The sequence below is a fragment of the Acanthaster planci genome, linkage group LG10, assembly GCF_054643075.1.
Source record: "Acanthaster planci isolate LZ-2023a linkage group LG10, COTS_SCS, whole genome shotgun sequence".
In the NCBI taxonomy this organism is placed as follows: Eukaryota; Metazoa; Echinodermata; class Asteroidea; order Valvatida; family Acanthasteridae; genus Acanthaster; species Acanthaster planci.
Window position 1 is genome coordinate 14,974,995 of NC_141786.1, and position 25,372 is coordinate 15,000,366.

The window sequence follows — 25,372 nt, forward strand, 5'->3', positions numbered from 1 at the left end:
GCTGTGACCAATGGGAGCGGAACAGTTTTCAAATTCCATCCTTGGAAATAATAATAATAGTAACAAGCACTTGTAAAGCGCCATCTATCTAGAAAACTATTCCGAGGTGCTGTATTATCATTATCCCTGCACATTGGGCTCACACATCATCTGAACATTCCTGAAACCATCTCAGCTCCCTGGGGAGTATACTAGCCTAGTGCGGCCATTTTGGCACAAACGGCTAAACTACCATATCTGCCCTCACAGATACCCATTTACTCCTGGGTTGAGAGAGGCACATAGGGGTAAAGTGACCTGCCCAGGATCACAACATGCTGCCACCAGCTGGATTCGAACCCCTGACCCTATGATCCGAAGCTACAAACCCTAACCACTAGGCCACTTGCCTCCCTGCAGTGCAAAGCATTGTGGGCTGCTTGCTGCTCTAAATAATTTACAAAGTGGTCGGGGGATGACATTTGCGATGTTGCCTGGCACCAATTGGAATCGTTTGAGATCCATCCTGGTGAAATGAGTCGGAAATCACCAGAGCGACTTTGGAGTTAAAGGCTGTGAACAGAATCAAGCACAATGTACCATAAATTAATGTGGACCCCTGACATTTCACCCATGTAGTGGAAAGGTAGTGTCCATTTTCATCAAGATGACGGAATGTGATACATAAGAGCTCAGTTTGTTCTTTGTGATCTACATCAGAAAAGAACTTTACTCTAAAAATGGCCCTGTAAGACTCATTTTGAAGGATCCAGTCACATTTCCTAGTATGGGCTGCTAGTACATGTATGGATGCGCTTCAACAAGAGAGGGCGCTGCTCTACATGTAGATGTACATGTATGCTTGCACTTCCTTTGCAAGGGAAGATGCACATACATGTACATGTGCTTCAACAAGAGAGGGCGCTGCTCTACATGTACATGTAGATATCTGTATATGTATACTCCGTATATCCTGGTGCCATATGCACACGCACACACAAGTGTGTATTTGCCTGCACTGGGGACCCCCTATTGTTCCTCTTTTGTTTGTACTTTAACTTTTTTAGAAGACCACCCATATGTTTTGTACACAGTTGTCAATCGGGGACCCTCTGTCAATCGGGGACCTTATTGTCCTCTATTGTTCAGGGTCCCCAATTGAATGCAGAAACAAACTCACATGTACATGTATGTGGTACATAGATTGCTCCTTTCTCATTGTTGTTCAGGTTTTAGATAATGAAGGAGCTACTGTACGAGGAGTGGGGCAGTACACATGTGGTACATGTATGTGTAGGCCCTAAGGCTCTGTTCACATATTCGATTGATAAGTAAAATAATCAAATGTTTATTTCATCGAAATTGAAAATTCTTTTGTGATTTATTTTGAGGTTCACGTAAAAAAGGGATGTCAACGACACAAAGGCACCGATAAAAATTGCCAAGAGTCTGAAAAACCTGTGAATTGCAATTGGCCTTATTCTCAAGTCGGCCATATTGAATTTAAAGTGAGGTTAACCTTTTTTTATTTTGATGCCTGAAAATGAAAATCAAAGCACTGAGATAAAGCTTTATAATTACAAATCAATGCCATTCATGCTGATGAATACTGTAACTTAAAATTGGTGATTTCTCATAGATACCGGTACATGCTTTAAGTCACATTTAAAAAGCAATAAAGGTGAGGCATGGTACCCAAAATGTCTGGCATAACCCCTGATGCAGATTACATTTTTCAAGATACACTGGACAGCAAAAGAAACTTGCCACTTCTGTCAAAGGCCACACATAAAAACTCACTCCATAGAGATAAACAATTTTTGTACTCAGGTATGCTGCAATACCCCTTACTAATCACATGCCCAAAAGCAAGTGGTTATCTTTATAACAAAGAAGAAATTGACATGCACAGCAACTTGGTTACTAAATCAAAAGTCACAGAATGTAACAGAATGAGCCGTAAGTTTTACGCAGAAATCAATGTCACAGGAGGAAATAAAGAAGTCGCAGTAAGGATGGCAGATACAGAAACCACTGATGCACATCATTTTGACAAAACAGGTGTTCACTTTGTCATTGGTTGTTTAAAATGTTGTCCATTCATGGGTCATTTTTGCTTGGTGGAGAGTGCTTTTGTGTGATTTTTTACGTGTGGCCTTTGACAGAAGTAGTAAGTTTCTTTTACTGCCCAGTGTAGATTCAAGGAACAGGATCCAAAATTGCTTCCCTGTGAATTTTAAGGTATATGAAACAGTTTCATTCAAAGAGTATGTAAACTTTCAACTACGGCTGTCCGTACATGGACAAAGGAAAGCACACACAGAAATTGCAACTGTCCAGTGACTTCACTCTGTTTTGTCTCTTCCCTCTGCCTTGATGTGGTCCCAGATCACCTCATATCCCACGGTCGCATGACAGAGAGGGAAGCCAGACAGAAGTTCAAGCAGATTGTCGCAGCCGTCCACTATTGCCACTGTAGAAACATTGTACATAGAGACCTCAAGGCCGAGAACTTATTATTAGACGCCAATAAGAATGTCAAGATAGCAGGTGAGTGTTTTAAACCATTGTCTGCCGGGAAGCCCCGGTTTTGGGCTCATACCGGTAGGCTTTATACATGAAACTATGAGCCCGAAATCAGACAAAAGAGCTGGGCCCTATAACAAAAGACTGTACTCGGAACAAAAGACTGAGCTGCTGGGAATTGCCAACATTTTTTCAGTTGTCAATAGCGGAGGAAATCCGTCACTGTTTTGTAAGATTATACCACTCTTTGTGGCATTCAGTGCGAGTGGATTATTAATTATGTGATTACAAATTTGCATTCTTTAAGCACATTTCCAAGTGTCGGCAGTAAACTTAAAGCTGAAATGGTACTTGTACTAAACAGGAAGGCCAAAATGATTTTTTTTAATCAAGTTTTTCTCGTTATAGCTCTTTGTCTTTGTTTCTGCTGCTGTTGCAATTTGGTACTGGTACAGCCAAATGTACCAATATTCAATCAAGTGAAAGGTCCAAATTTAAATATTCAAATTTGCCAATATTCAGTAAGAATAGAATGTGAACTATTTGAATATTCAGTTATTCAAATTGACTGAGCCCTTTTGTTTTGGTGTGATTCATTGATTCTCTTCTTGGCTCTGTCCCTCCTGTGGTACATTGTCTTTCCAGATTTTGGGTTTAGCAATTTTTTTGAGAAGGGTCAGTTGCTGAAGACGTGGTGTGGGAGTCCGCCCTATGCCGCCCCTGAGCTCTTTGAGGGCCGGGAATATAACGGACCAAAGGCCGATGTCTGGGTGAGTACTAGTGAGGGGGGGGGCATTTAAAAAGGTTTAGAAAGTGAAAAAGGCTTATTTGACTTATGCGTGTAAATGTAGTTTTACATCACTGTGTCATTTTTGGTAACTTAACAGGGAAAAAATTATTTGAAAAGTTGTTTTAGTATACGGGTAATTCCAGAAATTAGGGGTCCAAAAGTGTGACATTTTCATGTCCTTGTTACATCTTACCTTTGTTATTTGACTTGGAAATATCACCGGAATTGATTCCAAAGTATTGCTATTGGTTTGGCAGGTAATTTGCATTAATTCATCACTCTTGGTAATCAGAAAATGTGTTCTGAACTTACAAAATCATATGTCAGACGTGACAGGGACACCAAAAAAATGGACCCCTAATTTCTGGAATTACCCATACACCAAGCAAACTTGAATTCTCAGTTGTGATTGGTCAATTCAATGGACGACAAACAGCGTGACTTAGTAAAACTGTATTGTATGGTTCATATCGAACCCCGCCTGATGGGCTATTGTAACTCAATGCACTGTGCTATTTTTGTGCAAAGAGCAAAACAGCAAAACGCACAGCTACAAAGTTTACTGGAAATTCAAAGGTGACCGTTTGCGTGGATAGGTGCTGTGTGTCAAGTTTGCTTGAAGATAAATTCTTTATCACACTCATGCTTGTGGAACTTGAAGTGCATCTGTGATGATAGACACAGTACATTATTTCTATGTTCCACTTGTGCTCGTGTGACAACTATCAGCATGCACCATTTTCAGTTGGTATTAAGTACATGTAGGTATCTGGTTCCTTGCCACAACCCTGACATGAGTTGACTATGATGTCTAATCTCATGATGCCTCCTGATGATGGACAGAGCATACTGTCCGAAACGTTGAGTTCCAGTGGTTCTTTTCAGCACCTCACATACTTAAGAAAGAGATATATCCATGGTGCTACCCCAAATGTATCTAGTTTACTTGCTACCGATACCATACCTCCGCCATGAAAAGCCTCCAATCTCATATGATGTCTTGATGCCTGTTGCCTGCTCTGAATTCATCCATCCTTTCCTGCAGAGTCTTGGAGTCGTCTTGTATGTACTAGTATCGGGTGCTCTGCCTTTCGACGGGCCAACGTTACAGGGTCTGCGATCGCGAGTGCTGTCCGGACAGTTTAGGGTACCTTTCTTTATGAGTCCAGGTAAGATGTCCCCCTTGACTCCAAAGGCTGGTCGGGTTCACACTTCAGGCAGATGTGAAATTGAAGCAAATTTGACATTACGAGATGTCTGCCGGGGGATTTGATTGAGTTTAAATGAGGATAGCTTTTTAAGTACACAGTGCAAATGTTTGATCCGACACCTCACAATGGCATTTGTGTTCTATTTCTAAGTGTGAGCTAGCCTTTAAAGACCTTTGTATTTTTGGACTAGCACACACCTGCGGGGTAATCCCCCCTCCTAGATTCAGACTAGATTTGGCATTAACCCTTACCCCATCGGTCCTTTTTGCCAAGGACCCTTCTCAATCCTCCAATATCCTCCAATTTTTGGGTTGAAAAAATTGAATTCTCCCTCAATCCTCCGAAATCCTCCAAAACTTTTTGAAAATGTTACTTGGAGGTGTGCCTACTGCCTCAATCCTTCAAAATCCTCCAACAATTCCTGTCATTATGTTAAGGCAGTGCAAAGGGCATTCTTGAGCAGTGCGGCTGATTGAAAAGAAATATCGGGCTGAATTTATGCATGACTAAGCAAAAACCCACAACTAACCCACAACCTTCATGCATGGCATCCTTTGCAATCAGCCATGCACTTTTGCTATTCACCTTCAATCCTCCAAAATCCTCCAAAACCGTCCGAAGGATTTTGGAGGGTTAGGGTTAATGTAAAGATACTCATTAAACAAAAAGTATCCAAATCTGTTGACAGATTTTCTCAAATGTTTGAATGGAACTGCCCCTTTTTAACGTTTGATGTTTCAATTGATTAATCTTGTGTTCATTTTTATTGTAATTGATTCCTGTAAAATGTAATCTGAGTTGTAGAACATTTCACTGCTTGGGTTGGGACGTTTACATGATTAAATGGTATGAGAAAGTTTCCTAAAGGTTTTTCAAATTTAACGTAAATTCCCACCCTTAATTGCTGCCCAGTTCTGCATCATCATGTGTGCTGTGTGTGCGCTAAATGGAAATTCTCCCTCCAGCATATCTCTTCGTTGCTGGTGAGGGGAGTGCTTCCAGTCAACTGGACTTGAAAGTGCACCCTCGCCAGCAAAGAAGAGACAGGCTAAGGGGAAGTTTTCCTCCCGGGGTCGTGCACAGCTCGTTGCAAACGCGCAGACTGTACATTCAAATGGAAAGAGGCTGCACTCGCTCAGCACGACCGATATTAAATGCGCACCAACCTGTGAGAACATGCAGTGGGGAGACTCTGGTTATTGTCTGTAACAAAACATGTCCTCTCCTGTTCCCGCTTGGGGTGATCTTGGGTACCTAATATATTGATACAAAGGGCCAGGCATATAATGATTTCACGACGGTCACGCTGTGACTTTACTCCCTTGCAGAGTGTGAACAGCTCATACGCCACATGCTGGTGCTGGACCCCAACAAGCGCTACAGCACGGAGCAGATTCTCAACCACAAGTGGACCAAGACGGGCGAGCCCGACGCCAGCTTTGAGGACATGATCGCCGAGTACGACCAGCGGGCGGGCACGGTCAACGGGCCGGATCCCATCAACGAGCCCATCGTTCAGCACATGGTGTCCCTAGGCATCGAGCGGGACCTCATACTACAGGTCGGTCCCGGGGTACACGACGCATGATACCCAGCACGATATGTGGTAAAGGGGATCCCTCCCTAATGTGATGCAAAAAGCTGTATACCCTAAGGCTATTTTGCCCACTGCACCCCCCTCGGAAATTGGAAAGGAATTCCAAAGATTCCATCAACACAAAAGAAGACACAAAGGGGGGGGTCCCCCTTTGCCGCATATCGTGCATCCAATGCGACATATGAACCCTATGTCATAACACTGCACTGCAGGAAAAATCTTGTTCAGCAAATATATCTCTTGAGACCATAATTAGTCATTATACATGTACATGCTTTTTGGGGTCTTGTTTTCTGTCATATACAACATATGCTTGATTTCGGTACATTATCTGTTTTTGCTATTAAAGTTTTAGGGAGTCATCCCAGTACACTATTCCTTGTTCCCTGAGCACAGATTTGTATGCTGAATTTACTAGTATCTTCGTGCAAACCTTGTGTGTATTTACTGGTTCACTTGCCACGTTTCACTTTTTAAATGTGTTGTCCTCCAACATCTCTTGGGTGGTTTTGGAGGATTTTGGACAATTTCAGTTTCATGGCAGAATTGCATTGCCGATCGTGAAGGTTGAATTGTGTCAAGGTCTTGGGTCAACCCTCAACGGAACCATATTCAAGAAACACCAGAAGATTTTGGAGGATTGGGGCTGTATCCAAGTTTTCTGTGGGGGCAGTTGCAGGATTTTGCAGGGTGGAGGGTGTGTCCTAGCCAAAAGGGCCGAGGGGTTGGGGTTAATTTATGCTAATGCATGCACTCCGTAACATCCGTTATTAGACAACAAATATAATAGCTTGATCTTGCCTCGGGGGATTTCAGATTCCTTCCAACTGATAATGGTCACTGAATGTTCTTACAGTCCTTGAACGGCAAAAGCTTTGACCAATTCAGTGCAATCTACCACCTCTTCCTGGACAAGTTAAAACGACATCAAAAGTCCAACTCCCATCCAGCCGAGGGCAGCCGCGCGGCCCCTGCCACGGCCACCAGTCCGTCCCTGTCGCCTAGCGAGGGCAGCACGCCAGACGCAGTGGCATCCATGTCCTCGGTCGCCTCGCTGTCGTCGGGCGGGGGGAGAAGGCAGGGTCTGTTGCCTGGAGCTATACCACAGGTGCGCTTCACCAACGAGAATGACCAGATTATCATACAGGTGAGAGTAACAATAATGACATGACCAAAAAAAATCGGAACATTCCGATTCTTGTAAAAAGGAGCAAACACAAAGAAGAACGTTCCATCAAAGGAAGGCACAACTTGAAGAAAAATGTGGGTGCTGTTTGGTTTGTCAAAGTGGCAGTTGCTACCCGTTCACACATGTAAACATGTAAATTGCTTCTCTGGCGTGGCTGCTTGTTTTTTCTATCGGCTGGTAATAAGGGTGTTCCGATTTCTGACTTGTCAGTGTTGGCAGGTATGGATCACCCCGGATAGGGCTGTTGTGTGACATTGCTTCATAAAGGTGAAATGAAAGCATGAACCATGATTTCAGTGGATGTGCAGTTTACAAGCGACGTGCATTTGAAAGACTGGATAAGAAGGCAGAAAGATTTTGTTGCTGATCGTGCCAGAAGACGAACAAACAAACTTCTGAAATGTTAGGTGAACTGTTTGTTCCCAGGATGATACATTCGAGGAAAGACTTTGGTACACTTGGGGACACTCGTGAACCGGGTCGCTTTAACCACCTCTGAGGAGAACTTGGCTGTTTTCCAATACTCAATTTCGTCTGCGTCTCGGGCTTCGTTCCAAAAAGCAATCCCCGATTGTGGGCCTGAAGCGTTTAAATTACATTGGATTACTGTAATTTTTGGCTTTCTTGCATCTTATTTGATATCCTGTGGCATTATCAGACTGATTACTTCGCTTACAGCTTCAAAGTCAGCTAGTAAAAAAAACAGTTGAAGCCTGAGACGGAGCCGAAGTTGGGTATTGGAAAACGGCCTATGTGAACATGATCTGGCTGCGTGTATACACAAAGCACAGCTGACAGGTGAATGCATCAGGCATGCCTTACCTACTCTGCCGTTTGTTTTGTACGAATATATAGTCTGTGGAGGCAGACCATGCCTTCAATCTGAACTTGGCTTCTGATTAGGGCCTGGTCTGGTATCAAATATCACTCTGCTGATGCTTTGGAGAGCATTGAGAGTAGTGAGGTTGTGGTGAGTAATACTGTACTGTGGAATACTGCTTCAGTGACATGAATGAGTCATTGTGTACAGTGTTTGGCTGTGGACCAAAGACTGGCCGCTGTGTCTTGCCTTTGTTCAAGAGTCTAAGTTTTGAGTCAAAATGATATCATTTATACATGCGTGTGTCAGTGTGGGTGGTCAATCACTGTCCATAGTGCAAATGATCTTGATACATTTTAGCTTGATAATAGTCTTTAATTATTTGTACATGTATGTGATTGAGTATTTTAGGCTCTCACTTGACCCTGTTACACTTAGACTGACCAGCCAGTGGACGTGGACAGTGACCCGGAGGAGCCCTCTCCCGAGGCTCTGGCCCGCTACCTCCAGATGCGCAGACACACTCTGGGCCTGGCTGACCCCAGCCAGGAGATCCCGGACAACCTGAAGATGAAGCTGTTGCCCGCCCAGCACGCCCAGCCCAGCACCGAGGGCGGCGCCCTGGGCCAGCACCCCCCACCCACCTTGACGCCTGTGGTCCTCAACACCAACCTGCCTATGAACTTGCCACTGATGACCGGTTTTAACCAGCCAGAGCAGCCGGTTACGTATAAGGTGAGATTGGGGGGAGAACAGGCTGCGTTTGGACGGGGGTGAAGTGGGCAAACTGGCTGGGTGTCAAGGGTGTGAGATGCAGAGTAGGCCCAGCGTTGGAGAGAAGGGTTGGTGGGGCATGGGAACTGGCCAGGTGTCAAGTTTGTAAGATGAGATTTCCAAATGTTGGTATTAAAATGGGAGGGGGGCTGAGTGGGGTCAGAGGGGGTGAAACAGGCAAACTGCTGGGGACTGATGGGTTTAAGATGGGGAAGTGGATAGTGTGAGTAATAAAATGGAGAACCGACTTGGTTGGAAGAGGGTAAAGCAGGGGAACTTGCCGACTGGGTGGTAAGGTTATGAAATGGGGAAGGTGGGCCAGTGTTGGTAGTATGGGGGACTCAAAAGGTTGGAAGGGGTGAAACAGGGTAACCTGCTGGTTGGGTGTTAAGCTGGTAAGGTGGGTGGGTACAGTAAATGGGTGAACAGACTGATTCGAAGGGGTAAGTAGGAACTAGCAGAGCTTGAAGGGGGAGGCCTTGGATTTAAAGCAGGGTTTAGTCCCATGTGAAGAGGTTAGATGAAGCTAAACTTGGCTGGGACCCGGAGAAGGTACAAGTGATAGGACACAAGGCAAGTTTGGGGAAGTATGGTGGAGGAACTGAAGGGGGAAGGAAGTATGGTGGAGGAACTGTAGGAGGAAGGCAGTATGTTGGAGGAACTGAAGGGGGAGGGAAGTATGGTGGAGGAACTGAAGGGGGAGGGAAGTATGGTGGAGGAACTGAAGGGGGAAGGAAGTGTGTTGAAGGAACTGAAGGGGGAAGGCAGTATGGTGGAGGAACTGAAGGGGGAGGGAAGTATGGTGGAAGAACTGAAGAGGGAAGGAAGTATGGTGGAGGAACTGAAGGGGGAAGGAAGTATGGTGGAGGAACTGAAGGGGGAAGGCAGTATGTTAGAGGAACTAACTGAAGGGGGAGGGAAGTATGGTGGAAGAACTGAAGGGGGAAGGAAGTATGGTGGAGGAACTGAAGGGGGAAGGCAGTATGTTAGAGGAACTAAAGGGAGAGGGAAGTATGGTGGAGGAACTGAAGGGGGAAGGAAGTATGTTGAAGGAACTGAAGGGGGAGGGAAGTATGGTGGAGGAACTGAAGGGGGAGGGAAGTATGGTGGAGGAACTGAAGGGAGAGGGAAGTATGGTAGAGGAACTGAAGGGGGCTGGAACAGGTTTGGCAGAGGGGTGGGATTGGGAAGCTTAAACTTGGTTGGAAAAGGTGAGGGGAACATGGGTTTAAGGGGATGAACTGCAGGAGATGAGTGCATGTGTGTTTTAAGGTGCCTTGTGGGGTAACCGAAGAACAGGAAGTACACCACAGGGAACAAGCGTCGTCCTTGTGGAATATTTAAATGGTTCCAAATGGCACCTTACAAGAATTTCACGAAATAGATTGTTGGAATTTACTCAAAACAGAGGAATTTCCCAAGGTATACTTTTCTGTCGCAAATTGAAGTGTTGTACATACTGGACATTTGGTTGAAGTATCATCCAAGGAAAGATACCCTGGCCTAGTTTAAACAGGAGCGATTTGTAAACTGCGCTTCATGCACTGATTGTTTTTAGTACACAAGAACAAAGGAAATACCCCCATAAGAAGAGGGGTGGGCGGGTGTGTTGAGGTGTGGGAGGACTGTCTTAGCATGACTGGCAATTGGGCTTAAGATGGGAAACTGGGCTGGTTAGGAGGAAACAGTGGGGAACTGCCTGGGTGGGAAGCAGTGCGAAATTGAGATCATGGAGGGTTCTCTGAGGGGGGACATAATAGTAAAAAGAGGGGTGCTTAAGAATACGGGCGTTTCACAATACTGCGCCTCCAAGAGTTTGCAACTCATGGGCCAATCACAATGCGCGACTTCTATTGACCCACTGCGCGTTTGGAAAGGGTCAACAAATTTTGTGCGTTGTGATTGGCCAATGTGTTTCAAACTCTTGGAGGCGCACTATTGTGAATCGCCTGTATTAGAATCATGCTACATTGTATGTTTTTTTAAGGAGTCTGAAGATAGAAGCTAGTGTCGAGAAGGAAATAGTTTGAGCATTCCAGGGAATAGGGGAAAGGATATCTTTGTGATCCTTTGGGGGATTTGAAGATTGAATTGTAGTTCCAAGGGGAACTGGCGTTACACGTACCTACTTGTCACATCTTCCCAGGAACAAAATCTTTTGAAGCCGCCAGCGTTGGAGGCCACAGGGGGACACAGCAACTTCAGTCGGCGGGCGTCGGACGGTGGCGCCAACATGTACTTACACTTGCAACAGTTCCAGAACCAGTTTCTCAGCAAGAGAACCAGCCAGCCGGTCAATGTAGACCCGACTGGACAGGTAAGGGTCAGTAGGATGAGACATTTTTGTTCATGGGTTGGACTTGGGGATGTCCGACGTTGCGATCTTCTCTTGCCATTTTTCCATGAAGAACCTTCGTAAACTCTGCGAAGCTCCATCTCGGTATGGGCAGTCCTCAGTACAATGCACCACTAAGACAATGACTTGGAGACGCCTGCTTTGTATCGGAGTTGATAAACTTTATTTATTGACTGCACGTGGGGAGCTGGAATTATTCCCAGTGTTTGTCGCGGTGTGAGATTTGTGAGCATTATTTTGAGTATCAGCTTGTATTAATCAAGACTGTGTTTTTATGAGGTGTCAGGAAAATAAAACGAAGTATGCAGAGATAGTGCCCAATGCTTGTCAACCATAAACATGAATAATGGCCTCTCTTCAGGAATCCCTTGTTGGGCACTGTATCTGCCTCGAGCAGAAGCACCCCCCTCATCGGTTGGAAAGAGCTGCGTTGGTCAGGAGTGTTCAATTTGTTGGTAGCCATGCGACAGTGATGCGTGCATTAACTAGTTGTTTGTGAACCAGCGAAGTTCAGTTTTGACCAAACGAGCGTCCATTGCCAAGAAAATAGCGCTCTCTCTTGATCCATCTCGACGCCCATTGTGAATCGTCCATACCCCTATTTCATGGTATTAGAACTTCTAAGAGGCATCAAGCCATTTGCGGACTATTACGTGTAATTGTGGCTGGTCCCTACCTTGCTCAAGGTTTGCACAAGTGGATTTTGATACAGTGTGGCTTTCAACGCCCTGTAGTCACTACAGTCACAGTAAGGTCAATGTTTGTTTCCCTTCAGAGCTCAGGGGAATCAGTACAGCAGAGACTACCGCCGGTCTCGGCGACCGGCGTACCCGAGGAGGCAGAGAATTCAGACGAAGAGGAGCCCGACCAAGAAGAGGTTCAAAGGTCAGTCAATCGGCTTCAGCCCGTTACGTTGGGCTGTGCTCGAAGCTGGAACATGTAGACGCAGTCCAAAGTCAGCTAGCAAATGGTTGTCTTATTGACCCCTCGTGAGTTGTCAACTCCTAAATAGTTACGCATATCACAGATTGGAGCCATGTCCTACATTTGCACAGGTGAATTAAACTCATCAAACTTCTCAGCCTAACAACTGTCTTAAAGTTATAGCCACCAAAATACTGACATGCAACTTTTACACACTACTTTACAACTTTTACTTTTACAACTTGTAGCACCTAATTTCTCTTTTAAGTACCTGGGAGGTTCCTGGATCTTGGATATTACATCCTCCCACATGTAAAGACTCTACATGATGTTTTACTGGTGACGATTGCCTTTCCTAAAATATTGCAAAAAGTCTTGTCAAACTTAGAACTTTCTGCATGATGAAAACACATCGGAATACAATTTCAGAAGCCTTGAGGACATTGATTTTCCTTTTGTGTGAAGCTTGGTCTCTGGTGGTCTTGATTCTGTTTCTTGCCCCAGGTATTTAAGGAATAGAGGAGGCCGCTTCAGGCACACGTTGTGTTCGGAGGCACCCTCGCATGACCTGCCGGAGGAGGTGCGGCGGAACCTGCTGCAGCAGCCCATCAACACCCCGCCGCGTTCGTCTCGCCGCGAGCGTTTCCACGTCCCACCCGACCGCAACCCCCACCTGCGGGACATGAGCCTCTACCCGCCGGCCAACTACGTCTACACCCGCCGGGCCTCGGATGGCATGCCCAACTTGCACGCCTTCAAGGCCCACCTGGAGCGGGTGGCTGCCGGGGCGGCGGCCTCGAGCGGGGCCGGGGGTGGCGGCAGCAGCTCGGGCAGCCAGAAGAGCTCGCTCAAGCAGCTGCACAAGGAGTACCACCAGCTGCAGAAGCAGTGCTCACCGGTGGACGCCAAGCTGCAGGAGCTGCAGCAGGCCCAACACCAGCTGCACAAGGAGAAGATGCTGAACCAGGTAACCCCGGCAACCGCCTCAGAGGATGAGGAAGCAAAGAGGCGGAGAGAGGAGGAGGAGGAGGACGACGAAGTGTTCCTCCAGTACCACAGCCGCTTCAGTCGGCGGGGGAGGGCCGCGGTAGTGCCTCCATCACCCCAGACAGTATGTGATGGTGACGATGGGTGCACCCAGGGTATTACTTGTAGGTCTCTCTCACCCGCCCCTAACCCATTTGGCATTGATACATTTGGGCTTCCACACGTCATAGGAAGAGAACACATGTCGCTCACACAAGCTGATAATCATCATAAGCTGGATTTCACATTGGGTCTGCCGGGCATTAAAACCATCAATCCGCTTTCAAAACACAATACCATAATTTAAAGTCATGCTCATCCACAAGTAAGAGACTCATTCTTAATGTCAAATACAAAGTCGAAAATTCCACTTTCATTTGCAAGCTTTTACCTGGCCGCCCAGCGGAAACCATTCTGAAGCCCATTCAGATTGTTTCTGTGTCTGCGTTTCAGCAGACGCCGTGCTTTGGAAATCGCACTTTCAATCTGCCATTGTACTCACCCAAAGATTCATATCAATTTCAAAGATGGATTTGCACTGGGGATTAAATTAATTTTGGATTTTTAAAAAACTGTCATCCCTGGCACAAATCCATCTTTGAAATAGTTGTTCGCGGTACCCGCTGCTACTTCTGATTCGAATCAGCCAGCAAGCTCGGTGGTCGAGTGGTTAAGACGTCTAAGACGGTTAAGATGTTTACTTCCACGTTTACTATGCCGAGTAGCCACAGAAGTTTACCGCGTGGAATCTGGTGTCCACTTTTCAACTGTTTCAGGCCAGCCTCTGGTGGATGTTTACCACGCCTCTCTTACATTGCGCAATATTCCTTTGTCCGTGGTGCAAGCTTTTACACAACTTATTGGTTGAAGAATACCCTTCTAGCGGTACACTAATACATCATTAACACTATAAATAGATGGATTTGTGAACTCTTGGTGGCAGCAGACATCCTGGCGTTTTAATGAGCGGAGGTGTTCTTTTCCAGTCTTGACAGACATGCTTTTTTTTTAATCCAACTATTTGTGAAATTGAGGGGTTACAGTTAAAAAACGAATCGGTTGCTATTTGGTGTCATGCTTTAGCAGCAAACAAGTGGTTTTGGTTTGTGTGGTGTCACTTGAAACAAAAGTGACACGTCACTGAGACGGAAGACTTGAAGTGAAAACTCGGCGACGCTTACGTTGGGCTCTCCTGGTGTGTCGCGAGGTTATCATCACCGAACGCAGCTTCTATCAACTGATTGTATCAGCAGGCACTGGTGTGTCGCTGTTGTGTTATCTTAGTGACAAGTATCACTGAACTGAAGGCTTGTACGGGGGTTCTTGATCTGGCAGCAGACATCTTGGCCCTCCCATTCGAACTGCTAAATGAGATTCTGAAATTCTGACACAGAACTTTTTGGACAACATGGATCACATTACATGTACATGTAGAAGTCACCTGTTGGGATGGTGTCCAGGGGACTCACACGCCCCACAGGGATAAACTGTAGGTATACAAAACAACATGGATCGCATCACAGTCCATGTAGAGGTCACCTGTTGGGATGGTGTCCGGGGGACTCACATGCCCCACAGGGATAAACTGTAGGTATACAAAACAACATGGATCGCATTACATGTACATAAGAATAGCAGAATGTTATTCTGAAGCATGCGTTTGAATGCGTGTGTACCAACAATGGAGGAAAGACTGGCTCATTCACGAGTGTGTTGTACCTGCATAGATTCACATGTAGGCCATATCCTTCATTGCTGAATGCTCAGGACAGGTGATATGCATGGCATACCAAGCACTCTACTGTGGAAGTTTTGGATGTGGGAGGCACACCAAGATCGCCCAGACAGGCAATTAAGTAAGCCCTCTTTTGTCTCGGGTTGCATTGATTTATATAACAGGTGTTGCCCTCACCCAACATATATTGGTAAGCACTGTATGCCCAGTGCTTGTCCGAGAGCTTGCGCAAAAAACCTCATAAGCTTACTCGGGTGGGACTCGAACCCACGACCTCCTGCTTACTAGTGCAGATGTCTTAACCACTCGACCACCAAGCTTGCCGGGGTCGGCTGGCCGGTCCGAGTCAAATGAAGCAGTGGGTACCGCATCTTGAAAACTAGTTGCATTGGTTACCACGTTGCTTTTCCTCTGACATTGGGCTTACTAGTGTCAGACAATCAGTATAAAAACTGATCCTTTCTTTGTTACACACATACATGGACACCCGCTTACCTAACATACCTAGTGAGGACATTCCTTTATTTTTGTGCAGTTAAGAAAACTTAGTGAAAATACTCCCTTTTCTTGAACTGGGAACATGGTTTCCTTGGCTGTTCCTCTTCCTTTTATGACAGATGACCCCAACCCCCAAATGTCTCTAAATTTCTTTTTCAGAGAAGGGAAACGTCCTGTGGACGTGTGTAAGTCCACAGAATGTCCTTTCCTGCACTGTGTGGACGTCTTTTGTTCGTAAGTCCACACTAGGTATGTAAGGTTAGCGCAGCATTACTGAGCATGCCTCAGGTGTCCATGTTCCAATATTTGAAGTCCCTGTTGGCTCTTTAGTCTCTGTTTAAAAAAGAAAGGACTGCCTAGCATGACCTCAGACGATAAACATGCATTCAAAATTCAAGAGCAAAGTACAGCAAGGAACAACTTTTCAAATCGTCTTTCTTCTTTCTAATAACATTGTACCCATTTCCGTTTGAAGGTTGCCCTTTCAAAAAAACATACACACAATTACAGATGTTACCCTTTTTGTCCAACTGCCACAGAAAAGTAATTCAACAAATGAAGAATGAAACAACTAGGTCTTATAAATGATTATGAAGATGAACAAAGAAATTGACTGGAGCGGGATTTCAACCTGCGGCCTCTGGAACACCGCACTGGTGCTCTACCAACTGAGCTACCCAGCCCTATGTTGGTGGCTCTTCCCATTTGTTAATATCTTTGTTTGGAGGGTGCTAGCCAGAAGCCATGTAGCCAGGGATCACACCCCAATAACACAATACAACCTGGGAAGTGGTGAACTGGGATCACTCAGAGAGGATATGGCTTTTTGTTAGAGCACCAGTGCGGCATCCTGGAGGCTGCAGGTTCAAATCCCGCTCCAGTCAGTTTCTTTGTTCATCTTTGTAATCAAATGAAGAATGGAACAGATTTGAAGCACACAATGTCAGGTGCTTGAGAACCATACACGTTTTCTAACTGAAACAACTTGCATGTCTCGACACCCGAAACCAGACTACAATATTCTGAGCATGTTATTCACCCAAAAATGCATCTTGTATTTTGTTGCATGATGTCAATTGGGATGCGCTTATTTTGAAGGATGTCTTGAAGGCAACTTTGCTGAAGACTTTGAGAGACACCTGTACGAAGGAAATTGGATTATTTTATGCATGTGCATTTTGCTGCAAAAGATTTACCAAGATAAAACCAAAGAAGCAAACAAAAGTCATGTTTGAGTTACTAGACCCCCGAGCCATGGGCGGACATTAATCTGTGGTGTACATACCATCAGACGAAGTGAGTATAGAGTCTTGTTGGTCTGAGCAGGTGAAAAGTTGGTTAGATGGACACTCACAAGTATCCTTCAAGGACACTCTACTTTGGGGAATGAACACAAGATATTTATGACAGATTTTCACCAAGACTAGCTTGAGTGATATACAGGCACTCCTATTGGACTGCCCAGAGTGCCACCAACCAATAACAGCAGACTGTCCAAAATGGTCTGCTAACATCTCATCTCGATGGGATCCACATTCAGAAATACTTGACACACATCATGTGCCGGCAGCGCCCCGGTTTTCTCTGGAGCGTGTACATACATGCGACGCACCACCATCGTCACATCACCATACTCATGGGAATCCTTGCTTCCAATTCTCTCCGCCCCTGCGCTGTCATTTCCATGTCTTCAAAGTAGATATAAAGCACAGGCACCGCGGATAGAGTGCCAAAGTGGACATGTCACGTGTGTAAAAGGCATTAGCCTGAGAACCAGCACATGAACCAACACTCCCATGTACACGTACTCCGTTTGTTTGCTTCACACTTCCTGGCTCACATGACATCATGCTTTGGTACTCTTGCCATAGGTGCAGATGGGTGACGTGACTGTGACCTTGACACGTGCATTGTGGGAAAAAAATCTTGAATGCAGATCAGTGGTTGCATTCCTTGTCTGATTGGACAATTCTGTGTTAATGCTTGATATTTGTGTTGAAATATCCCAAGACCGAAACGTGACGTTACATGTTTATCACCACATTAACCAGGTCGGTATTACCATAACCAGTGTTGTAGTTAAGACCACTACAAGACCATTCACAAGACCAGTCACAAGTAACAGGGAGAACAGTGACAAAGGAATGCTTTTGTTGCAGATCATTTGAATAGCTGGTGACTTGAATTCAGACTGGAGGCCTTGTGTTGGTCTTATGCGGGTCTTGTGAAATTTTTTAAGTGTTCTCAGCTACAACACTGACCATAACCAGTCGTATTACTGGTATTTGCCTACATGAATAGTATGGTGGATTACCAGTGTTTTATTTGAGTCCATCACAAGTCCCTGCCAGTACGTCACAAGTCCATCACAGGTCTTGAGCCAATTTACAATTTATTCAAATAAACTGTGACAAAAGCATTCTTTTGTCATTGCTCACCCTGTTACATGTACATGTACTTATGACTGGTTTTGTAAACGGACTTGTGAGAGGACTTGTGATGGACTGGAATACCACACTGTGGATGACAGTAGAAGAGTCCAGCTTGGTTGGGGTAAAATCTTGTTATTGCTCAAACACAAAATGCTCTTTAACCCCTTGACGATGGGAACTTTTTTCTGAAAGCCTCGCTTGGCCACGAAGGCCACCTGCCAAACTTAATTCTCGGTTTGTGGCCCTGCGTGTTCTGCACGCTTTGATTTACACAGTGAAAAGGCTGATTGTTCGGTGGCATGCGGCTCTACTCACGCTTCCACATTCCCGTTGCCTCTTTTCAAAGTGGGGACTGTTGTGAAGCTGGTGATTATGATGCAAATTCGGCCTTTTCGTTTCTTGGCAACACACAAAGGCCAATCACCATATGTACAAGAGCCAGGGTATGCCTTCTTTCACCGTGTTTGCTCGAGCTTGGGCCGAGAATAATAGCTGAAAAGCAGGCTGAGGATCTCAATTTTTACGGCGGCTCTTACCGTCATCCGTCGCGAAGGGGTTAAATAGTGCCCTTTGGCCTTCAAATTTGTCCGTCATACTTGACATAGACTAATAGAGTGTTTCCATGGCCGCCATCTTGCAGGCTAGTGCTTTTGTTCTACAACCTCCCTGTGGAACAAAAGCACTGCCCTGCAAGATGGCTGCCATGCAAATCCTATATAGACCTCTGTACTGATGATGCCACACTTTGTTTACTTGTGTTCTTTCCTGTGATGCCTAATGGACCGTGGGCCCATAGGAAATGGACATGTAGACAAAGTGTGGCGTCATCAATACTTAAGCTTATTGCTTGCGGAGGTATAGGCTGTGAGCTTGCTTCATGGGCATCTAATGCATATTTAGTGCTTGTCATTTGCATATTATACACTAGTTTATATAGTGCTGTCATTTTTTAGAGTCCACAAGAAATGCTGAAATACGAAGAAGAAGTGTGGTTTTAATCAGGTCATGGAAAGTACAGTAGATTGTATGTGAGTACATGTGTAACATGGTGTGAGGCTGCAGAGGCAGTTTGAACTTCCCGTGTTGTTGGAAGTCGATAAACCACGGCAGATGTGGCTCCCGAGGTAAATCTGAAGGAACTATATGCCAATGGACTGTCCACCCAAAATAAATGCAAAATATGTTTATGTTATAACACCTCAGACATTTTCAGTCGCCTACTAAAATTTCAGGTGGTATGGAAAGGCAGCGCGTACATGTGCCTCCATCTGTTGACGTATATCGCATATAGTGTGCATGAAATTTGGCTAGTGAAGGTGATGCCCACATGCGCATACTTCATCCAATTTCACTGAACTCTTACCAGGAAACAGTTCAGTGTACTATCTAGTGGAGGGGGGGGAGAGTTCCTTGCCCCCTTTTTTTTCAAATTTGTAGATTTGTAGGTTTTTTTCAACCATTAAAAAGTGCCCATATTTTTGAAAAGGCACTAGCACTTTTTTGGGGGGGGGGGTAAAAAAAAAATAGAAATATCATGAGGAAAACATTTTAGTCTGCCCCTCCCCGACCCGAGATCTTGCTATGCTGCTGTCAGCTCCATAATACATTTCTGTGATGTGCCATGACCGAGTTGCTACAGTGCCTCACATGCATGTATCCAGGACTGCTCCTTGGGCCAGACAGATGTATTAAAACTGGATGCCAGTGCGCACCCCACAGTGGTACCCGTGCACCTGTCGAACAAGTGTGATACAACTGCAGTAATCTCTTTCCACTTGCCACTTAAAGCGACCATTACATGTAGTTCCACAAAATGAAAAGATGTCTGGCCAAAGCGGGCTGTGTGTGGTCCCAGAGGCTGAGTTCAGGCGGCTTGTTCTCGTATGTTCAGCTTGATTTGTTGTTTGTGGGTCTGCTGCTCGAATGCCTGGAACGTACAACCGGTTATTATCGGGAGTACTGCAATCAACATGCCACATGGCAGCGTCCTTGTGCATTCCTCGAGAGTTTTAATGTTGGGTAACTGGGCTAACTTCTTTTTCCTTCGACAAAAGTTCATTTCTGTCATGGAAAATTATTCATGTTAATTTTGCAAAACTTCCCATTGTCTATGGCTTTGGAAGCCATCTCTCTACTTTTTGCAGCTGTTCAAAAATAAAAATCTCACGAGTTTTTCAGTGTGTTCCTGTAAAACCCTGACGAGGAGATGGTGTGTGATCCTGTTCCAAGAACAGTGTTCTTGAGTCATGTTCCCGCCGTTCGAGCGCGAGAACAAGAAACCTGTGTCAAGAACAGGCCGCCGCGAACTCAACCAGAGTGTCTGCTGATTTTGACAACTCTCGATAAGAAACCTTGACGTTTACAAAACCCTCAGCATGGAAACCTGCACATTTTCAATGACATGCTCCTCATATATTGTAGCATGTGGCATGTGTACATGTATGCCAAGCATTAATCCACGGTCAACTTCAGAAAAGGTGAAATTGTCTCACCTTTTTTTCTTTTTAACTGGTTGATGTTTTGCATAAGAATGATCCCTTTGATTGAACATGGATTGTATAAAGGATATGCACGGTCTTGCAGTATGTTGTCGTATTTGTGGTTGTAATTAGTGCATTTGAATATTCACACCTTTGAAGGCTGATGACTTGCTCGCATACTGTTACGTTTGCTTTGAATATTCATGTTAATGGTATACACACGCACTCAACCAGGCCAAGAGGTCACCAATTATGACAAGATCCAAAACACGAGCACTGGCACTTGCAAAGTCCCAGCAGGCTCGGGAGAACTTACGTAGGTCACCCCGAGCACGGAGAACCGGAAAGAATCAATCCAAAGATCGCAAAAAAGGTAGTACACACTTCTGGCATGAAACAGGCATGCTGATTGGCGGGCAGAGAAATCCAGAGAAACCGGACGTGGAGCTTCGTATGTGGCTGAAGATTTTTCCTTTTGCTTTTTATTTGCACCAATGGCTGGTTTTTGTATTTTTTGTACATGGATACCTTTGCACATTTGCATATGGTTAAACTTATGTTTATTCAAAGCAAGTATCAGTATTGAAATAAAGCATGCTTTTAGGTTTGCCGATTGACATATTTTGACAGATTCAAACTGTACAGCTCAGTTGTTATAACGTTACATAGGGATTAACTTGATGTTTTTCAAGTGCATGTACACAAACCTAAATGAAGTATGTTCTCAGGATTGCATTTTAACTGGCTTTGAGCAAATTAGCTGTTAAGCAGAACGAAATCCACATTATAGATCATATGCCATGATCTAAAAGAAGTTAGGCAACAATTCATCCTGAGAGGGCAAGAGTTTTGTATCACTGGGATTGCATTCGTTCTAACTAAAATGAATTAAAATGAAAACAGCCTCTGAGATACCATTAGCTTTTTAGAAGCATGCCACACACAATGGGAAGGCGCTGTTTGGTTTGGGTAAAATCTTATGAATTTGCCCCAAATTTACCCACTTCAAATAGCTCCCTCTCGTTGTGTCTGCCATGCATCTAAAAGGCTAATGAAGATGCCAGCAATGCACCTTTATTGTGAGTGGAGGTTTCTGCAAGATCATTTGGGAAATGTAGGCGAGGTCCTCTGAAGTACTGTAAAAGGCAGTGTGTGGTGAGTGACATTCGAGTTGTGACTGGTCAGGGGCCACGGTGGATAAAGCAAAATACCGGACCATGATACCAGATTACCTTATCACTGTGCAAAGGTGGATAGTGGGGAGGGCAGTGGGGGCCATGCCTCCACCTTTCCCCCCGAGGGGGAAAAAGATTTTCTCATAATTTTGTCTTTGGATTATGAGAAGAAATTTGTACGAAAGGTACTGTATGTTGAATATGTCCATTTGCTAGAAATATATACATTCTGTGCTCGGCGGCAGAATGATATTCAAAGGGGAAGGGGACAGGTGTGAGACCATCAGGTATCAGTCATTAATAGGCCAATCCATTATATTAAGCCCTGTCCTAATAAAGGACCTGCAAGGGGAGAGGGGGGGAGCATGCCCCAGTCAAAAATTGGCCCCCCCTAGTTTATGTTCCTTGCAAATTGGTGCAGTGTGAGCTACATATCACCCATTTTCTTCTAATTTAAAGAACTAAGTCAACCCTACTGTGGTATTTCAGCTTGATAACTCCTATTTTATCTTCCAGTAACAAACTCAGTAAAGGACATGCCTTTAACAGCCCCACACAACTTGATATACCACAGGTGTACTTTGTAGCTTGCTGTGGCAATGAAACCGTGATGTTTAAAATGTGGTAATTAAAAATATGAATGAAGAAAAGGACTGTCAGGCATGACGGTCATCAAAGATGTGTTGCAGCATTCCTGGTGACAAAAACATTCTGCCATTGCTTCTAAATGGCCAACATGCATCACTGGTTTTGAAATCTTGGTTTTTGAAATGTTGGCCGGGCTTTTAAATGCTCAAAGCCACAAATGAAACGTCTACCTTTTGGTGGTCTTCTACACGGCACGATGAGGGCGTTAAACATGTCCCAGCCAAGCAGTGCATTTTAAGATCACGGGAATGCTGTTGTTTTGGGACCAAACGACAGCCAAAGGTTGCCACCAGTTGAACCTGTCTTCAAAGATAGACAGAAAGAATGCAGACATGCACAAATAATAAAATTGGATTGACCCTAGGAATAGAACATTCAGTCTGTCATCTCATGAAATTGAAACAAGTCATATAGGGAAACTGACTACGTGTAGGTGCTTATGAAGGGTTATAAAAATGAACAAAGAAATTGACTGGAGTGGGATTTGAACCTGCAGCCTCTGGTTCAAATCCCACTCCAGTCAATTTCTTTATTTCATCTTTATAATCATTCATAAGCACCGAGTCAGTTTCCCTACATGATTTGCTTCATGATATATGTTCAAAAAGCGGTATCCTCTGTGAGTGATCCCTGTTCACCAGTTCCCAGGTTGTATCGTGTTATTGGGGTACGATCCCTGGCTACAGGGTGTTTCAGGTTTAATGGCTTATGGCTAACACCCTCCGAACAAAGATATTGACAAATGGGAAGAGCCACCAACATAGGGCTGGATAGCTCAGTTGGTAGAGCACTGGTACGGTACTCCAGAGGCCGCAGGTTCAAATCCCACTCCAGTCAATTTCTTTGTTCTTTTTTAATAATCATTCATGTAATCATCTCATGAAATGGTTAGTACATGTACACTGCACTCATTTCTAAGGTTTCATTATTTATATATTGTCCCAGAATGTACATTTGCAATGCTTGTGCATTATTTATTGTATGATATAACCCAATTTGACTCCTGTGTTGACATGAAAGAGTCAGAACCTGGTCAGTTCAGATACCATGTCCCTGAGTGCCAATTTTTGAGAGTCAAAGTTTTTGTTTCTGTCGGCAGTGCTTATTTGTTGATCAGAATTTGGTTTGAACTTGAGTGTATGCAGTGACTTCGTTGGACAAATATCTGACCTGCATGGCTTACATGTACATGTATGTACAGAATGGATCTGCACTGCATATGCGTTAAATGACCTTCATGTTGATGCAGATCAGAACGTGACATCTTTGACCTCGGAACAGTGAAGTGTCCGTTTTATGTGCATCTTTGCTACGGGATGTTGGACAAGATGTTTCATTGTATATTCACTACACTGTACTTAAACATTGCCTCACAGCATTTTTCAGTAATCAACTTTTGGCTAACTTCATCTCATCAAGAACATGAGGTCAGAGGTCAGGTTTACCTTACACTTTTTCGAAGGGGTGACTGATCTTTATTTCTTTTCTTTATTGTGTGTTTGTGGAACTTACAGTTTCAATTAGCCCAGGGTGGTATAGGAAGTGGTACACCTCCAATGATACCGACAGTGAGGGCAGAGCCAGCAACGGACATCCAGACGCAAGCCCTTCAACAACACCTACAGAGGTACTGTCCTACCCCAAACCAACCATCCACCTGTTAGAACCCTTTAAGGGCTTATAATGAAGGTTTATAATGTTCTTACAACTTTCTTTTTTTTTTTGGTACTCGTACTGAAAAATGTTATTTTTTTTCCATCTGACATGTAGATTACACCTCCAGAGACAATGCGACAGCCCACCTATGCTGAAAAAGCTTCACAGTCCTACTAGCCGAGCTAGCCCCCCTACCTCCATCAGCCTCCCAGTCCATCCTGAGGAGGTCCTTGAACCGTCCACTGATCCCACCGTGTACCCGTCACACCCCATGCCCACTGACATCAGCCCCACACTCGACACCCAGCCAGATGGCAGGCCCAGCAATGTGGGGAGCTCCTCGCAGCGGGGCAGCCCGCTGAGCCAGGCCGGGGCGGCAGGGGGTGGTCCCCTGTCATCCCAGCGGGCCAGTCCACACACCCAGTCCGGGGATAACTGGTTCGGTGGGGTCAGGCCAGGCTTTTCTCCCTCCCCGCCGGTGATTGTGACTTCGGCGGGTGGGGAGATGGTCGACATGGTCAATGTCGGGGGACAAAGCAGTGACTCGCTGGAGAATGTACTGCCGAGGCTGTTCCCAAACCAGGGGTGCCGCTCCTCACAGGGAGAGATTTCGGTGAACCCCAGTGACCTCGCATCAAGTTTGATGTATCAGCAGCAGCAGCAGCAACAACAGCAGCAGCAGCAGCAGCAGTTGCAGATGATGCAAGCTGCTCAGTCACTGCAAAAGCAGGAGGCATTACAACAGCAGATGACTCTTCAGGGTCATCAGATCAATCTCTTACAGCAGCAGCAGCAGCAACATCAGCAGCAGCAACAGCAGCAACAGGCACAGCGACGTGTCACATTTGAACAAATGGATTGTGATATGAGCAGGCAGCAAGGAGTACCCAGCGGTGTGACCTTACCACAACAGTCCAACAGTCTCTTTCACCATCAGCAGCAGCAGTCGCACTCAGTCACAAACACAAGCGGAGTGCCATTCCACCCCGGCCAGCACCCGTCCAATCAACCGCATGAAACCCCAAATCTACCCCTCCCCAGGCTGAACGAGGGTCTCCAGTTCAACCTCGTCGGGGACCAGCAGCAGCCGGCTATGCCAGTGGTGCCGCCCCCTCAGCGCTTCCCTCTGCCCAATCTGGTGTCGCCGGGAACGTTCAACTACTTGCAAGGTATCAACCAGCAACAGGAGATTGATGACACCGACTTGTTACAGGCTATGGAAGACTCCAGCACAATGCAGGAGGCACCGCAGGGAGAAGCAGTCGTGCAGGGTATGTACTGTACGTGTATGCCCATATCTACCTAAGAGCAATATTGCTTTAATAACTCCCGGTAGTTCCCATCTGAATGTTGCTTAGGGTGTAATCGGTAAGATTTACTTCAACAGCAATTCCTACTTTGTACTGAAAGCTACATCAAATGATAACAGTCCCACACAATAACTGAGCATTAAATTACGCAGCCAACTGCTGGTACTCAGTAAAAGCTGCACTAGTTAATACTTTTGTCGCTGTGGAGCAGTGCACCTTTTGTTTTTCTGGCAATATTTCAACATT

The 25,372-nt window shown here is 45.1% G+C and overlaps 1 protein-coding gene across 3 annotated transcripts in view; it reads left to right on the forward strand.

Annotated features, from left to right (window-relative positions):
- The window catches only part of LOC110983014 (uncharacterized), a 72,646-nt gene that overhangs the window by 34,194 nt on the left and 13,080 nt on the right, over window positions 1–25,372 (forward strand). For 2 of the 3 annotated variants that reach the window (XR_015427032.1, XM_087142924.1), the window contains exons 3-13: window positions 2,368–2,529; window positions 3,151–3,275; window positions 4,341–4,464; window positions 5,835–6,067; window positions 6,960–7,250; window positions 8,551–8,847; window positions 11,033–11,203; window positions 12,018–12,127; window positions 12,671–13,277; window positions 23,675–23,787; window positions 23,931–25,087. Coding sequence is in view for 1 of the 3 variants with exons in the window: in XM_087142924.1 (XP_086999050.1) it covers window positions 2,368–2,529; window positions 3,151–3,275; window positions 4,341–4,464; window positions 5,835–6,067; window positions 6,960–7,250; window positions 8,551–8,847; window positions 11,033–11,203; window positions 12,018–12,127; window positions 12,671–13,277; window positions 23,675–23,787; window positions 23,931–25,087 (3,390 nt within the window). In the remaining 2 variants the exon portion in view is untranslated. The remainder of the gene's footprint in view (window positions 1–2,367; window positions 2,530–3,150; window positions 3,276–4,340; window positions 4,465–5,834; window positions 6,068–6,959; window positions 7,251–8,550; window positions 8,848–11,032; window positions 11,204–12,017; window positions 12,128–12,670; window positions 13,278–23,674; window positions 23,788–23,930; window positions 25,088–25,372) is intronic. The other variant, XR_015427033.1, reaches the window with a different exon arrangement.